Below are 17,689 nucleotides of genomic sequence, written 5' to 3'. Positions count from 1 at the left end.
GTTTGATTGCATATTTGAGACAGGAATGTTGTGGCTCAGACAGATCTCAGGAGGCACAAATGTTTTGGGGCCTGGCTAAAGCTTATCAGGCCTTATACAATACCATTCCAAAGAGTCTCAGAGCTGAGAGAGAGAATCTCAAAGCTGAGAGAGAGAATCTCAAAGCTGAGAGAGAGAATCTCAAAACTGAGAGAGAGAGTCTCAGAGCTGAAAAGGCAGAGAGGGAAAAAGTTTTGGAAGCTGAGAGAGAGAGTCTCAGAGCTGAAAAGGCAGAGAGGGAAAAAGTTTTGGAAGCTGAGAGAGAGAGTCTTAATGCTGAGAAAGAGAGTCTCCTAGCTGAGAAAAAGAGTCTCCTAGCAGAAAGAAAAAGCCTCCTACAACAACGAGACGCACTCCAGTATGTGGGAGAGGCTCTCGAAGATGAGAACGGCTCCCTGCAATCCAAACTTGACGCCCTCCGGTCTGAGCACGATGCCCTCCAGTCTGAGCACAACGCCCTCCAGTCCGAGCGTAATACTCTCCGATCTGAGCGGGACACTCTCCGGTCCGAGTACAACGCCCTCCAGTCCAAACTCAACACTCTTCAGTCCGAGCACGACACTCTCCAGCCCAAGCGCGACATTTTCCGGTCTGAGTATAACGCCCTCCAGTCTGAGCACAACGCCCTCCAGTCCGAGCGTAATACTCTCCGATCTGAGAGAGACGCCCTCCGGTCCGAATATGACGCCCTCCAGTCTGAGTACAACGCCCTCCATTCCAAGTGTAACGCTCTCCAATCCGAGCGAGATGCCCTCCAGTCTGAGCACAACATCCTCCAGTTCGAGCGTAACACCCTCCGATCTGAGAGAGACACCCTCCGGTTCGAGCGCGACAACCTCCAGACTGAGTACGGTGCCATCCTGTTCGACCGTAACTCTCTCCGGAATCACATAGGTGCCCTCCAGTCCATGTATGATACCCTCCAGTCTGAGAGGGACATCCTCGAATCTGAACTGAACGCCCTCAGAGGCGGACTACAAGCTAATTTGGAGGGCATTAAAATCAGCCAACCTGATCAACCACAGGGGGCACCAGATTCAGTGTTGGTTGCCCCTGTAAGAGGACGAAAAACGAAACGAGTTTCAACTCAGTTAGAAGAACCAGAGGAGGTAGAAGAGCAGAGGGTGATAGAAGAGCAGGAGGAGGCAGAAGAAAAGAGAAGAGAAAGGGAGGGTGAACTGGAGGAAATAGAGGAAATAGAAGAGGAGGAGCCAAAAATTAGATTTTCTATGCGAGAATTTGTTGGCCCCAAGACTTCAAATGGGGGGTCCTCATCAATACAGTTGCCGCCATCAACACCAAGGACTCCTGGAAGAGCAAAAGGTGAGGAAAAAATCACAACTCTTACTGATCGATCTTTAAAACTGAGTGAAATTAGGGATATAAGAAAGGACTATGCACGCCACCCAAAAGAATCTATAGCCGCTTGGTTACTTCGATGTTGGGACAATGGGGCCAACAGTGTGTGCCTCGATGGCAATGAAGCTCGCCAACTGGGTAGCATTTCCAGGGACTCACGTGTGGATAGAGGTATTGGCACATGCCAAGATGAGTCCTACACCCTCTGGACAAGGATGCTGTTAGCAGTAAAAGAAAGATTTCCCCTTAAACAGGACCTGACACCTGAGGAAAAGAAATGGACTGATATAGAGACTGGTATTCGATATTTGAGAGAACGTGCTGTGGTGGAAATGCTATACAGCCCTAACTTCAGACATGATGATCCCAACCAATTACATGATCCTGAGACAGTCCGTGTTTCACGCCTTATGTGGCGTGCATTTACAAGGACTGCACCAAGAGAGCATGCTAGTGCACTAGCAATAATATATGGCACAGGGGCAAGGGAACCCCTTGTGAGTGAACTGATTGATAAAATTCATGGAATTGAGTTATTTATAAATAGTGTAGAAGTTTGCATCTCAGCCGTAATTAAAAGGTTAGATAAAGTGGAAAACACAATTAAAAGGTTAGATAAGATGGAAAACACACAGAATGATATTATAGATATATTGACTACCATGCCTGATGTTGATGGATCCGTGGTGGTACCAGATGATGGGGACCAGGATTCCCACAATGGCCTATCGGGAAAACTAAACAAAGCAAGATCCTCCCATCCTGTACCATTGAAGATCTCAACCATAAAAAAGAGACGTCTTCATGTTGGAGCAAATGACAACAGTAAGGTCATACGTTTTGCCTTGTTGTTTTTCCTGCGTAGTCATGGGGAGGATATAAAGAAGTGGAGTAATTCATCCACTTCTGCACTCCAGGCACGAGTGAAAGAATTACAACGCAAATCAATCATCAAGGCGAACCCCTCCAAAAGGGGGAAGGCTCCAGTTGCCGCAAGCTACCGAGGTAACCAATAGAGGGGCCCTGCCCCCAGCCAGGGGGGGGAAAGGGACAATAGAGTATACTGGACTGTGTGGATTAGGTGGCCTGGCACATCTCAACCACAGAAATATAAGGCCCTGGTGGACACTGGTGCACAGTGCACCCTAATGCCCTCCAGTCACCAAGGGACACAATCAATAAATATCCATGGAGTGACTGGGGGTTCCCAAGAATTGACTATATTGGAGGCCGAAATAAGCCTCACTGGTAAAGACTGGCAGAAACATCCTATAGTGACTGGTCCAGAGGCTCCATGTATATTAGGTATCGATTACCTCAGGATGGGATATTTTAAGGATCCCAAGGGGTATCGATGGGCCTTTGGAATAGCTGCTGTTAACACAAATGGTGTTAAGCAGCTGTCAGTTTTACCTGATCTGTCAGATGATCCTTCTGCTGTGGGGTTGCTCCAGGTAAAAGATCAAGAGGTACCAATTGCCACCAAAGTGGTGCACAGACGGCAGTACCGCACCAATAGGGACTCATTGCTTCCCATTCACGAGTTGATTCGTCAACTAGAAAATCAAGGAGTGATTAGCAAAACTCACTCGCCTTTTAACAGTCCCATATGGCCAGTGCGTAAAGCCAGTGGAGAATGGAGGCTGACGGTGGATTACCGAGGTCTGAATGAAGTCACACCACCATTGAGTGCTGCTGTACCAGACATGCTAGAACTCCAGTATGAACTGGAGTCAAAAGAAGCCAAGTGGTATGCCACCATTGACATTGCTAATGCCTTCTTTTCCATCCCAGTGGCTGCAGAATGTAGGCCACAGTTTGCTTTTACCTGGAGAGGTGTTCAGTACACCTGGAACCGTCTACCCCAGGGGTGGAAACACAGCCCAACCATTTGCCATGGGTTGATCCAAGCTGTTTTGGAGCAGGGTAATGCTCCTGAGCACTTGCAGTATATTGATGATATTGTCGTGTGGGGTGATACAGCAGCGGAAGTTTTCAAGAAAGGAAAGCAAATAATCCAAATTCTTTTGCAAGCTGGTTTTGCTATTAAGCGCAGCAAAGTGAAGGGACCTGCCCAAGAAATTCAATTCTTAGGTATAAAATGGCAAGATGGGCGTCGTCACATCCCAGCAGATGTGATTGACAAAATCATTGCTATGTCTCCACCCACCAACAAGACAGAGACCCAATCTTTCTTGGGAGTAGTGGGTTTTTGGAGAATGCATGTCCCAAACTACAGCCACATTGTGAGCCCCCTCTATCAGGTGACACGGAAGAAGAATAATTTCTCATGGGGTCCTGAACAGCAGCAAGCTTTCGAGCAGATAAAGCAAGAGATAGCCCGTGCCGTGGCCTTGGGGCCAGTACGGACGGGACAGGATGTAAAGAACATCCTCTACACTGCTGCTGGAGAAAAAGGTCCCACTTGGAGTTTGTGGCAGAGAGCCTCAGGAGAGACCCGAGGCCGACCCCTAGGATTTTGGAGTCGAGCCTATAAGGGATCTGAAGAGCGCTACACTCCAACTGAGAAGGAGATCTTAGCCGTGTATGAGGGGGTTCGGGCTGCTTCTGAAGTAGTTGGTACCGAAGTACAGCTCCTTCTAGCACCTCGCTTGCCAGTAATAAATTGGATGTTTAAAGGACAGGTTCCCTCCACCCATCATGCTACTGATGCCACTTGGAGTAAGTGGATTTCACTGATCACACAACGAGCTCGGATGGGGAAACTCAGCCGTCCTGGAATCCTAGAGGTGATCATGGACTGGCCTGAGGGTAAAAAGTTTGTGACATCACCTGCAGAGGAGGTGTCACGTGCTAAAGAGGCCCCACCATACAACGAGCTACCAGAAAATGAAAAGAAATTTGCCCTATTCACAGACGGATCGTGTCGTATTGTAGGGAAACATCGCAGATGGAAAGCTGCTGTATGGAGTCCCACACGACAAGTTGCAGAGGCCGCTGAAGGTAAAGGAGAGTCAAGCCAATTTGCAGAGGTAAAGGCTGTTCAGCTAGCCTTAGATGTGGCTGAACGGGAGAGGTGGCCAATGCTTCATCTTTATACTGACTCATGGATGGTGGCAAATGCCTTATGGGGGTGGTTGCAGCAGTGGGAACAAGACAACTGGCAACGAAAGGGTAAACCTGTTTGGGCTGCTGAACTGTGGAAAGACATTGCTACCCGAATAAGGAATATTGTTGTAAAAGTACGTCATGTAGATGCTCACGTGCCTAAAAGTAAGGCTACTGAAGAACATCAACATAACCACCAGGTTGATCGAGCTGCCAAAATTGAGGTGGCTCAGATAGACTTGGACTGGCAGAACAAAGGTGAATTATTCCTAGCTCGGTGGGCCCATGAGACTTCGGGTCATCAAGGAAGAGATGCAACATATAAGTGGGCCAGAGACCGAGGGGTGGACTTAACTATGGATGCTATTGCTCAGGTCATTCATGACTGTGAAACATGCGCCATAATTAAACAAGCCAAAAGGATGAAACCTTTTTGGGGGGAAGGGCGATGGCAAAAATATAAATATGGGGAGGCATGGCAGGTTGATTATATCACCTTGCCACGATCCCGAAATGGTAAGCGGTATGTACTCACCATGGTCGAGGCGACCACTGGGTGGCTTGAAACATACGCAGTACCCCATGCTACTGCCCGAAACACCATATTAGGATTGGAAAGGCAAGTCTTGTGGCGGCATGGCACTCCGGAAAGAATTGAATCAGATAATGGAACTCATTTCAAAAATTCCCTTGTAAATACTTGGGCCAAAAATCACGGCATCGAGTGGATTTACCATATTCCCTATCATGCACCAGCGTCTGGTAAAATTGAACGATTCAATGGATTGTTAAAAACTATGTTGAAAGCAATGGGCGGCGGAACATATAAAAATTGGGAAAACCATTTAGCAGAAGCCACCTGGTTGGTCAACACTCGAGGATCTGGTAATCATGGTGGTCCCAACCAATCCAGCTCCCTACGTACCGTAGAGGGAGATAAGGTTCCTGTAGTACACGTAAAGAGCGTGTTGGGAAAAGCGGTTTGGGTTCTTCCAGCATCTGGAAAGGGCAAACCTCTCCGTGGTACTGTTTTTGCCCAGGGACCTGGATGCACTTGGTGGGTGATGCACAAAAATGGGGATGTTCAATGTGTACCACAAGGGAATTTGATGCTGGGGGAGTGCAGCCAATAATTTCTTGTATATATAAGTAGAACCTTAAAGATATATGACGAATGTCCGATTATGGTGCAGGACTTAAGATAGATGGATTAATGTTAAGAAAACATTTTCCGTATTCGTAAACTAGGCATCCTGTAAGTAAGTATTTTCCATCTGGGCTCTATATCGTGCACTGGCCATGCATGTGTAGAGCACACGTGGAAAGAAGTATAGTTAAAAGGGAATTTGTGGTGGTTGGGAAAGGATGAGTGCACCTTGATGTGGGGGACGCCCCACTAGCGCTGCTTTTCCCTTCCACCGCTGTCATATTCCTTTTCCGGCAGTTTTGCCATTTTCTCGAGTTAATAAACAATAGCGTGTTAAGTTAGAAAGTTTCATTTTCAGCCTAAGGATTTGCATGAAATAGATATAAATTGTTAAGAAAATAAGGTTGCTGATTGCTCACAACTATATATACGTGTGTATGTGTGTAATAAGCATAATGTAATGATGTAGAATAAGGGGTGGAATGTCATGGTTTTGCAACTTTGTAATTTTGCTATCAGTATTCCACATCATAACATCATGTTAAGCATAGATAATTTTGACGAATCTGCTGCTCACAGAAAGAAGACTACATGTCCCAGGGAGCACCACGGTCAGTCATATGACCAGGACTATATAATCTCACTTCAGTGCTGGACTCGCGCTCTTGGATCCTGCCAGCCAGGGGGAGAGCCGTGTGGGAGCGTTCCAGCCGTTTCGCCTAGAGTTACAGTAGGCCTCTCGGTTTCGGGACTCACTCTCTCTTATTTTACTTTGATTCGTTAGCCTTAATTCCAATTATATTGTATTATATTGTGCTATTCTGTATTTCGATATAGTATTTAGTAAAATAGTGTGCCTCCTTAGATCGCTGCCGCTGTATTTATTTTCTCTTTCCCTGTTTTCTTTTCCTTCTGGGCCAGCGGCCTGCGGGCCGACTGCCCCCCTGTCTTGGGTGCAGGTAGATTTTAGGCTAACCCACGACAAAAGGTTAAGTGAACTGGGTCTGTTTAGCCTTAAGAAAAGAAGACTGAGAGGGGAACCTGATCCAGGTCTATAAATATCTGATGTGTGGGGGGCAAAGTGGTGAGGCCAGACTCTTTTCAGCAGTGTGTCGAGACAGGACAAGTGGAAATGGACAGAAACTGGAGCATAGGAAGTTCTGCATGAATGTGCGCAAGAACTTCTTTACAGTGAGGGTGATGGAGCACTGGAACAGGCTGCACAGAGGGGTTGTGGAGTCTCCTTCTCTGGAGATATTCAAGACCCGCCTGGATGCCTACCTGTGTGAGCTGGTGTAGGGAACCTGCTTTGGCAGGGGGGTTGGACTCGATCTCTGGAGGTCCCTTCCAACCCCTACAATTCTGTGATTCTGTGATTTTAAGGGATTTCTTTTCTGTCATGCGCTTTCTGCCAAAAATATCTGAGCTGAATGAATTTATGCATCTCTCCATAAAAGTGCAAGAAAAAATGACTGAAATATTTATGCAAAATTCTAAGCTACAGCAGCAATTCATACATACCTTATGACTCCGTTGCTCAATTTTCTTCTCCGAATAACTGTATCCACTGTTTGATTTTTTCGTCCTTTCTATGTGCTTCATATATGACCAGCTACTGTTGAAAAATTCATAACTGAAATCATTCTGAATTTTAACCTAGAAAATGGAAGATAGAATTCTGTGTAAACAGGATGTTAAAAATGGCAGAATTGCTGCTTGCAACACCTGAGGCCCGGGTTCGAATCCCCCCTGTGATGCAAGTGGTAGAAGTGCCACTATGCTACACAGAAGGCTCGAATCCCGGGAGTTGGACTTGTTGACTTCTAAGGTCCCTTCCAACTCGCACGATACTGTGATACTGTGTGAAGTATTTACATTACATAGTGAATTACATCAGTGACTGCTTGGCATACTTTTGATAAGAAGGAGACAAACCAAATCCCCAAGACAGTGATTTGAAATGAAGCATCACAATAGAAGACCTCCACAAAGTATTCCAAAGCCGGGTGCCCATCATGTTTCTTAAGACAATTCAAGTTGCAGCTTATTCTAAAGAGATGGCTTTATGTTCTAGCTGTGAGAGAGTTAGAAATCATATCTGAGCAATTACATTTTTTCCTTTCCATTTTAGCAAGACATAAGCTAGCTTATTTCAAAATAATAAGCATATGTATACACCTTTGAAATAATCACATAGTTTATTTAGTCTAGCTTTTAATATACCAGATTATTTTATCATGAGCTGACACAACGTTCACAGAGCATCTAGTGGCTCATACAGCCCACAGCACTGTGGTGGCACTGAAACGTTTTGCTATTGGCAGTAGTGTTAGTTTGGTATAACTCCAGCCAGCAGATGAACAGTGGCACAGGATTCTTCTCTTTGCATTTAATTCTGTGAGAGATGAAGCACAGCCACAGTTACTGGGGTTTCTGCAGAGGGAACAGGCATAATTCATCTGCATTTAGGGAAGCCAAGGGACCCTGCAAGATTTCTCATGATTAATGAGAGATTAAGCATACGCTAGTGTGCTTAATGGAAACATACCTGGAAGGTATAAGCAAGAACACTTTCACTCAGCCTGTAGTATTCTCTCCCATCACCACTGAAGACTTTTCTGCATTGTCCTCCAAAGTTTTTTGTACTAATGACTCTTCCCCTGAACTCTCCACTGACTGCATCAAAGCTGCAAGAATAAAAGCATGAAAAATCATTAAGACACAGAGGCAGAAATTCCTCTACTGGAGTTAATAATTACCATCCTGTTATAACTGAATGCTGTATCTGCAGTTAAGATCGTAATCTAATTTATTTAAGAAAAGTGGAACTCAGCTGACAGACCCCTTTATCTGTAGCACAAGAACATGTAAGCACATGGGAAAAAAAAGTTCTAAATTTTTCAACAGAAGTGGACACATTGATGGACATTAAGATATTTATATTTATCACAAGTGTTTTATTTTTATTTTTCCAGCAATTCATGTGTTATAGCAACAACATTCAACACCCATTCAAAAATACTTCTGTGCTATGTGAATCATACCACATTCCAAGTGATACAACTATGCTAAAGAAAGATAATCAGTTTGTTAGGCTGCAGGTAGAATGCAAAGGTAAAAATAGATATGGATCCACAGTACTAAATGAAACAGCAGTAAACAAAAAGAATGAATGTTGCTGGCTCATTTTTTCCTTTCTGACAGTTATGTTTTGGTGGCTTACATTTGATTTCACATATTAGAAGGTGTATTTAAATAGTGGAATAGAATGCTTAATTTTTTGCCTCAAATCAGAGAGCTAGTAAGGACCACTTTTCCATATCAGATACTCTACCATTGGCCCAGGAATTCTGTCTGTATAGCATGAGTTTGTAAATACAAAAAAAATATGAAAGCATTTGGCACCAGTACTACTGAAGTCTGCTCAGTACATTACCCTTTTCCTGTAAGTTCTGAATTTGGAGGTGTTTTATCAGTATCACATACAGTCATCTTCTCTTCACATTGATCTTCATCAGTACCATCTTCTTCACAATCCTGATCTCCATTGCACACAAGAGATCTGCTAATACACTGACCTAAGAGGAAACAAAAATGCACAGAGAAAGGAGAAATGTTTGGTTAAAATTACATATCACCTAAAATTGAAGTGACGGTCCCACTTACAGAATCACACAGACTCACAGAATGACCCAGGTTGGAAGGGACCTCAAGGATCATGTAGTTCCAACCCCCCTGCCTGGCAGGGCCACCAAACATACACCTTTACTAGATCAGGTTGCCCAGGGCCCCGTCCAACCTGGCCTTGAACACCTCCAAGGATGGGGCATCCACAACCTCCCTGGGCAGCCTGTTCCAGGGCCTAACCACTTGCTATTCCCACAGTGGATTATGTGTGCTTGGGAGGGATTATGAAACAACAGTAAATGTAGATATAAAGAAGTAGTGCATAATACCCTCAGGAAAACCAAAGCTAATCAAGTCTTCTGATACATTAATAAAACAGCTTATTTCTAAACTCACTTCCTATGCTTTCATCTTGTGGCCTTATCGCATGTGATAAAATCTGATTATCTCTCTGATAGCACCAAAACAAGTTTAGCGTATTTCTCTGTGATAAATATCTATCCACTGAGGTGGTGTGTCTTTTTTTTTGAAGGTAACAGAAGTTGCTTGGATGCTGGCATTAGTCCGGAGTCCCTCAGTGCTCAGGACCCAGGTGGTTTTTAAGATGTTTGAATATAGCCTAGATAAATTTTGAGCAATGTCAACTAAGGTTGCATTCTTTAATTATCTTCTCTTAATTAAACACAGAAACATACTCCAAAGCAATTCACTAAACTGAAAATTAAAAACAAGCACATCTGAGGCTGAAAAAGAGAAAAATTCTTGCTAAATCAAATCTATTTGTGGGTCAAGGATTCTCCAATGGCATTGCTCATTTATAAACTTCAAAGACAACAAGGTTATATTTCTTAACTTCAAAGTCCAGAAAATGATGAAAAATATCTTAGATGGTACCTGAAGAGCATCTGAACCGATCGCCACAGCCATCTTCTGTTGGGCATCCCCTTGTCGGGGTGCAGGGTCTTGTTTCAAAGGCATCAGCAGAGCAGGGGTTTCCCCCATACTGCCCATAAACCGCTACTGTCCGTCTCCGAATCTGAATGTAAATCAAGAGAGATCATAAAAAATCGAAAGGCAAAGCAGAAACAGTTTACTGGTGTCAAGACATGGATGCTGCTCTACTGCTGTAAAGAATGCATTCACTACATTTTTCTAAGATTTAACCACACTTCTTATTGCCACAATATGGTAACACATTCACAAGTTAATAATAAAACAGCTATGTGGTCTTTAGATTAAGCCATAAACTTGGTTCAATAATCTGATATAAAACCAAAAGAAGGACAGTGCTGACAAGTTTCATTTTTCTTTAAGATTATTAATAGGCCAGACATGCCTGATATGAATTTGCTAGAGTTCTTCCAAATAAAAATGCCACTGAGAGATACAATGAAATCTAGCATCAGGTGGGTTTCCTTTGGCTTTGAAAAAGCAAAGTACGGTTTCATAGCACATCTTTAATTTTGACCAGTCTCTCCCTGACTGATCATAGTTGATCAATTGCATAGTTGATGCAACACAAAAGTAAATGAGAAAGAAAATGAAAGGTAATATCAGTAGAATTATACTTTAAAAATCATCAACTTGTTTTCATTGTGTATAATATTTTGCAACAAAGTTTTCTTCCCTTGACATATAACCCCTCTGATGAAAAATGAGTGGAAATGGTTCATGTCAACATCAGCTGAGGAACATCTTGGTCTACTGAACAGCTCCGTCAGCCTTTTTGGATCTATCACCAAAACCAAAACAGCACAAATTATCTTACAATACGAATACCACAGCTTTGAAAGAGTGCACAGAGAAGATAGGTTGGAGCATGCCCTTCTCTAGGGTCCAGCAACCTTTCTTGCTCTTCTGTGGAAAGGAGCTTCAGGTGCTTTAGTTTGAAAGTTGGTTTGAGTTTAAAGATAGAACAGATTCTTTGTTACTGGGGAAAAAACAAACAAACAAACAAACAAACAAAACATTTGTTTGTGAAATCATGCATACTTAAAAATGTGTCTGTCTATACCTGTTTTTGGGTACAGCCATCACACTCGGACCAAGGGCCAAAAGAATTCCAACGGCAATGGACTGGACGGGAAGGGCTGTCCCAGCAGGGTTTTTTGCATTATAAAAGCAAAAGTGAAATATCGTCAGTTATTTCCATTCAAAAGAATTAGTGAGAAACTTCCTTAAACAGCAAAGCAGACCTCCAAAGAAAATGAGGGGAGCCATCAGGCTCCCGCTAAAACCACCGAGATTTGCTTTTCATTCATAAGAATAAAATCAGTTCCTTCTCAACCTTTCTGGTCACTGATCAGTAAGAAACTTGGCACGTTCCTTTGTCTTGAAGGTCGGTAAGGCTCTGTCAATGCACTGCTAACTTCAAAGACCACCTCCACATTGCAAAGTAGAAAGCATCCAGACCGTGTCCAGAGATGTCTGGGCAGCAGTCAGGGTCGCAGTGCCTCTGGAGGCAAGGAGGTATAGGAGTGCAACTTCCCCACAGCTGGCTCAGGGCAAGCTGTGGTTTGTGGGCTCAGACCACTGCTTACTCCTCCTTCACCAAACAGAGAGCTAAGGGACACCATAATTTCTTCCTGTCACCATAGATAACAATGGCAGTGCTGACACCAAACAGTGTCTCCTCTACCTGGAAATTAATCTGAAAACACTTTTAAGCCTAGCCCCATGACATGCAACAATGTTAAATCATGCTTAGTCTGTACCATGCTATTTTCTAGATGAATATTCACCTGGAAAAAATGGGAAAGAAGCCTGAAACTTCCAGCAACAGAAAAATCCCCAGCATCTGAAAAAAAAGAGAAGCAAAGCAAACTTACTTTTTCCATTACCTCATGCAGCTATTCCAACTTTCTGCAACCCTTACATTACTCTGCTTGGAGTAAGAAGAATTTTCTGCAGCTTTTTTGTGCAAAGTACTGATTTTCAGTTTCCTTCTTTTCTCCAATACTGCCCAGTCACATTTTCATCCAAGTATTTCTCCACATAAATTAATATTTCATTGCATTTGCCATATTCACTTCATCAGAACAAATTAAGTAAGCAATTGTCTTACCTTCATGTTAGATGAAGTACTCAGACATCCAGCAATTACCAGGAGAAATGCGCTTCCACTCAGTTCAGCAGCTGAAGGAGTCAGTCAGTCTGTCTGCTACTGTATGTCTCTGCTCATCCTGCCTTGCTGTTCAGCTTTTCTTTCCCCCCAAAGGCTGAACACTGCTGAGGAATTTTATCTTAACCCAGCTAGTGCTCCCTGGGGACACAGCCTTCTCTTGGAGCTGCCCAGTGTTTTTAAGACACATAAATCAAGGCTTGGCTGGGCAGAATGGGGCTGGCAGAAAGTTGTGAGGAGTGCTTACTGGAAGAATGTCTTTATCTTCTTTGTCACCATTTCTTTCCTCTAAAGGAGACTTTCCAGGTCAGTCCTGGTGTCACATATACTGGACCACAGCTGGTCTCTGCCTGCAACAGGCAAAAAAGCTCTAGATTTAAGCTGATGTTGCCAAAGTTTAATTCTGATCATGAACATTAAGTCTTCCTTTCTGCAGTCGTGCTGATTTCTGTGCATTGGTTTTCATACTGAAAAACAGCTGGTGGATATGAACACAGTTTCATCCTGTTTTTATTATGGCGCTGTTTTGAAAGTATTTATGCTATTTCAGTAGCTGGTTTGGGGGGTTCACTTTTTCTTTCCCAATCCACCACGCCTTCTTATTTTTTTTCTTTTGTGGGTTTTTTTGTTTGTTTGTTTTTCCGCTTTTGGGAGCTGATTCATTCTGTTAAGAAAGCGACACAAAACTTTCTGTGAATTCACCTAAGCGTAGCCTGCATGAGGCCCTCATGGAAAGGCAGCTCCTCTATCTGAAATCTCTTCAGATACTACATCTCAGGCACTACGCCTATTTTGAACTGTTTAGCACAGTCTGCAGAGAAAATGTTTCATGTCACATCATTCCTCTAGGGAGACTTTTAAATTCTGCACCCCTTTGGCATGCTCTGCTTTCCTTGACAAGATGCCCAGGTCTTCAGTCATGTTATTCAACCCATGTCAGGGGCATTGGGCCCATTTCTCAGAAGTTGGGAATGACAGAGCCCATTTATATAGGGCACGGGCTATCTTTGATACTTTTCATTTTTATTAACTATGAACATCTTTTGTAACGTGGTCTACTCACTTTCTTCACTTTTATATATATTTTGCTGCTTCCAGTTGAAATCCTTGTGTTCCTGTTAAGTTGTATGGCTGATCTGTGCAACATTATTAGGGGTCATTTGCCTTAGTAAGAAATGATTAAAACCGAGTTCAGCCAAGTTGCTGGCGTGATATATGGGAACTCTAAAGACTATTTTATCTGTCCAGACATATGCCTTGCAGTTAGTTGCTTTAATGGCTTAGATAGAAATGTCAGTTTCTGTGAGTACATCCTAGTTATAACGACCTTCAAGATAGAGATATTTTAGATAGTTTTCTACTTGTTTCTGTTAAGGCAGTGTAAGTCTATGTGCAGTTGTAGGATAGACTCCTTGCTCTTTCTGATGGGGTTCTGTGCAGCGCCAGCACAGAGTCAGGCTGTGACTGGTACGTACTGCTACAAATAACAGCAATTATTACTGAGAGGTCTGACTGAGGAAGGGAGCTCCCCAGTTATTTACCTGGAGTGCACAGCAGTGAGGAACAGAGCTTAACTTTCAGAGAAGATGAGGCTGAATTTCCATTACTATTAGTGAAAACATCAGTAATTCCTGCTCTACTAACCATCTGGCACTAAAAATACATTTATGGTAGTAACTTTCAGTTCTTGCTGAACATTTCTAATACCTACTCCGAAATGAACTGTCTTTAGGCTTAAAAGGGAAGTTTAGAAGGAGTAAAGGAGAAATAGTTTGAGAGAAAAAAAGGATTAGCCATAAGGCAAGGTATTTCTTCTCTCTCTCCACATGATAATTCTAGCACAATAATGATTAATGTAATGCTTCACTTGCTGGGCTAATGATGTCCTGCCTGGTTTGGAGACAGCATGAAACACTACTGTCTGTATTTTACTTCACACTAAGGTCAGCCAGAATATAATTATATCAGAGATGTTTCCCTGTAGACTTCCAGTAGGACTGAAGCTAAGGTTACTCAATGGTTTACCAAGCCTTAAATAGTCTTGTGTCTTCATTGTCCAAGTTCATTATGCATTACAGCCCTGAAGACAGTCTGTGCTCCGTGATTTTTGCAAATGCCAAGGATTCAGTGACAACTGAGTGGAGAAAGAACATCCTGTCATTATGATTTTAAATGGTGAAATTGACTCAGGGAGGTTTTGGATTCATTTCTGATTGCTAATGCCATCTAACTTTTAAAAAGTGTATTAATTGCCTGTTTTGCTTTTAAAGTATTTGTCATGTTTCAAGGATTAATGACAATGCCTTGGGATGTGTCTCTATAAAATGTGTCGAATAGCACTGATGCTGTGCTAACAGTAATACAAATGATCCTCTCTCAAGGGACTTTGCAGAAGGATATTGCCTTTAGATACTGGAATAAATGTACTGCAGAGACTGTGTCACAGAAAGAAGGGCAAAGATAATTCTGGTTTATACAAACTGGGTCAGAAGAGAAGAATTCATGTTACCATAATTCAAAATTTAGAAGGATTTAGTAGCAGATAAGTGATAAATTAGACTTGCCTACAGCAGAGACATTTCAGCCTGTGGGGACAGAAAGGTCATACATGGCCAAAAAAGTCAGAACTGTTCTCGAGAATTAGGTTCTAATCTTACAGCACAAGACATGGTGAACAAATTTAGCAGCTTGATGCTGCCCAAAATACTGAGTTTCTATTCTGCTTTTCTACCTCTTTTTCTGCTGTTACTTCACATCCCAATTATGTTTCTCCTGCACATCTGGCACTGGATTTGGCACACTTTGGTTCTCCCTGTGAGGCAGTTTAGTCCACTACAAACAAATTCAGCAGAAAATCTGGGTGCTTTTCTGCTCTGTTAATGAGATAGATCATCTGCCAGGGAGTTCTGATAGAAAACATAGCCAGGAAGAGGGTGGCAATGCACTGCCAGGGATGAGAGACAGAGGGAAAAAGAAGGGAAACTTGTAGGATAGAAGGGAAGACAAAAAGAGACCCTTCTGCTTGCAGATCCAGCCAGACACTGCATGGGCTCAAGTGTCTGCAAACCAACATCTTACACAAACTCTTTCTGGTTGCTGCTTATTCTAGACTACTGGTTATAGCCATCCTGATGCTCATTACCTCACAGGACTATGCTGGACGTGATGGTGGAATCCAAATCCACCATTCTATCTAATGACCAGTTGCCCAAATGGGCAGATGTAGGTGTTCTTTGATGTTGAATATTTATTTCTTCATTTCTTAAACTAATGATACTCCAGCATCTGGAAGTGACTGAGGTATGGGTAATAAACAGGAGTGAGATTTTCAATGGCCTTTATCACTGAGGGATGAGAGCTGGGTAAGGTCTTCCATGAACCTTTCTCACCCTGAAGATCTGCCTGCAGCAGATCCATGTGCTCTCATACAGGAAGAGAGGCTCACACAAAAGTAAAAGAAATGCATTTCATGAATAAGATGGCTGGTCTCATGATTTTAACACTTCAAATAAGCTAACACAGAAAGAGTCACATGAAACATTCAAAACCGGAAGAATTATTACATTGCATAATGGTGACATAAAGGCACAAATGAAGTAGAAAATAGTATCTCAAGAATTAAGTCATACCAAGGACTGTAGAGTCAGTTCCAAGCAATTGACCCTCAGTGGAAGACAAGGTCAGTTTTTCACAAATATTGAATGATTTAAGTTTCTGATTTTTTTTTTTTTTCCTGTATCTTCTACATTGTATAACTGTGAATTTATTTCATAGTTTATTAAATTTGTAGGTAGCTTGATATGAGTACTTCAGACAGCAGCATCTAGCATTGGTGATCCAGAAGGTCTGTTTCAGTCTGATATCCTGATGCTTTTCAAAATGCTATCTCTTTCTGATAATTCTCTGTACGGCAAGCAGAATGTTAAACATTAGCCATTACCAGCCTTGTCCAAGCTTTCACATTCCTGCTTCTTTCTAAGTCAGTAGAGCTTGTGCATTCATTTGTTTTTCTAAGAATTATTATTGTGAGTAGTTGGAAAGCCAAAATGTTTCAAGAAGCACACTTTGAATGGAAATCTTTCATCAAAATCCACTGGTTTATCCCTAAAAATGTATAAGAATCTTGAAGTTAAAACATAAAAAAGTATATATTTTGTAAGAAGAAGGACTCCTTTCTTACAAAGGAAGGTTAGAAAAGAAAAAAAAAGGCAGAACTTCAAAGAAGCAGATATTATTAGGATGTCTTTTTCAATCACAGCATTATTAGGACCATTGGAAATTTGTTAAAATTTTGTCCGTTTATTCAAGAAGTCAAGTAAATAACCCTAATACTATGAGGAACTTCCTTGAATGAGTTTTTGTAGACACCTTGTGTCTGGGACCAAAGTCAGACAAATAAAGCAAGCTTTTGCAAACTTTCAGTGAGACAATGAGAATATAGAGCATTATTCTCTCAGCACCAAGATGATGTCTGGTTGCCTTCTTCCCTCCCTAACCCTAGGCTGGGAACACATAGAATAACCATCAGACTGCAGTAAAAGGCATAGCAGCAATAACAAAGGGCTAATGTGGTCACAGAGATTCACCTGTGCTCAGTAGCAGTTGTTACCTCTGCTACAGCAAACATATAAACACTTAAAATGGGAACAGTGTCCTTTTGCAAGTTATTCCGTTCCCTGTATGTATTCACAGCTGTGCTCAAAGGAGCAGCACTGAAGAAAATAAACTACTGTGAGTTTTTAATTTGTGTGTAAGGTGGATATATATTTTCTTGCATCACCAGTATTAATGATGTACTTTGCTACTGTCTAGATAGAAAGCTCTGACAGGTTCTGCCTAATATGTCATATGGTCACTGTTATGTACCACTTTTATAACAAGTTGGTATGGATTTGTCTTTATATGAAATATAATCTGGCATTTTTTAAATCAGGTATGGGAGACCATGTAAACAAATATTTTTGGAAGAACCTGAATTCCTGGAGATGGTAGGTGCTCCTAATTAGCCCGTAAACAGTTCCTGCTGGGTGCCTTCTTGGTTCAAGAATCATCATGAGACTGATTTCTATGAGTGCAGAAAATCTATAGAGCAATTAATTGCTAGGAAAAAGTATTCAGCAAACAGTAATGTCCAGATGTTTTAGAGCTAGCAAAAACTATGAGATTTTTATGAATGCTCCTAGAAAAGATATTACTATTGATCTGTCTGAGGGGAAAGTGTAAAATGTAGGGCTTGTGATAACATTTGTTTACAAAAACCTCAGTGGTCAATGAAGCCTTGTGTTTCTTCCTTTGTGTGTACCTATGGCAAGAAAGGAACACACCTC

The 17,689-nt window shown here is 42.2% G+C and overlaps 1 protein-coding gene across 1 annotated transcript in view; it reads right to left on the bottom strand.

Moving 5' to 3' along the window:
* The window catches only part of C7 (complement C7), a 28,499-nt gene extending 15,986 nt beyond the window's left edge, over nucleotides 1-12,513 (bottom strand). Inside the window, exons 1-7 of the mRNA XM_072360177.1 lie at nucleotides 12,306-12,513; nucleotides 11,983-12,038; nucleotides 11,256-11,331; nucleotides 10,136-10,277; nucleotides 9,051-9,192; nucleotides 8,163-8,301; nucleotides 7,136-7,270 (exon numbers count right to left, since the gene is read on the bottom strand). Of these exons, the coding sequence (XP_072216278.1) occupies nucleotides 7,136-7,270; nucleotides 8,163-8,301; nucleotides 9,051-9,192; nucleotides 10,136-10,277; nucleotides 11,256-11,331; nucleotides 11,983-12,038; nucleotides 12,306-12,311 (696 nt within the window). The 5' untranslated portion in view covers nucleotides 12,312-12,513. The remainder of the gene's footprint in view (nucleotides 1-7,135; nucleotides 7,271-8,162; nucleotides 8,302-9,050; nucleotides 9,193-10,135; nucleotides 10,278-11,255; nucleotides 11,332-11,982; nucleotides 12,039-12,305) is intronic.
* Between the last annotated feature and the right edge of the window lie 5,176 nt (nucleotides 12,514-17,689).

This window comes from Excalfactoria chinensis, chromosome Z (genome assembly GCF_039878825.1).
Source record: "Excalfactoria chinensis isolate bCotChi1 chromosome Z, bCotChi1.hap2, whole genome shotgun sequence".
Lineage (NCBI taxonomy): Eukaryota > Metazoa > Chordata > Aves > Galliformes > Phasianidae > Excalfactoria > Excalfactoria chinensis.
This window is presented reverse-complemented; position numbering and strand designations above follow the sequence as displayed.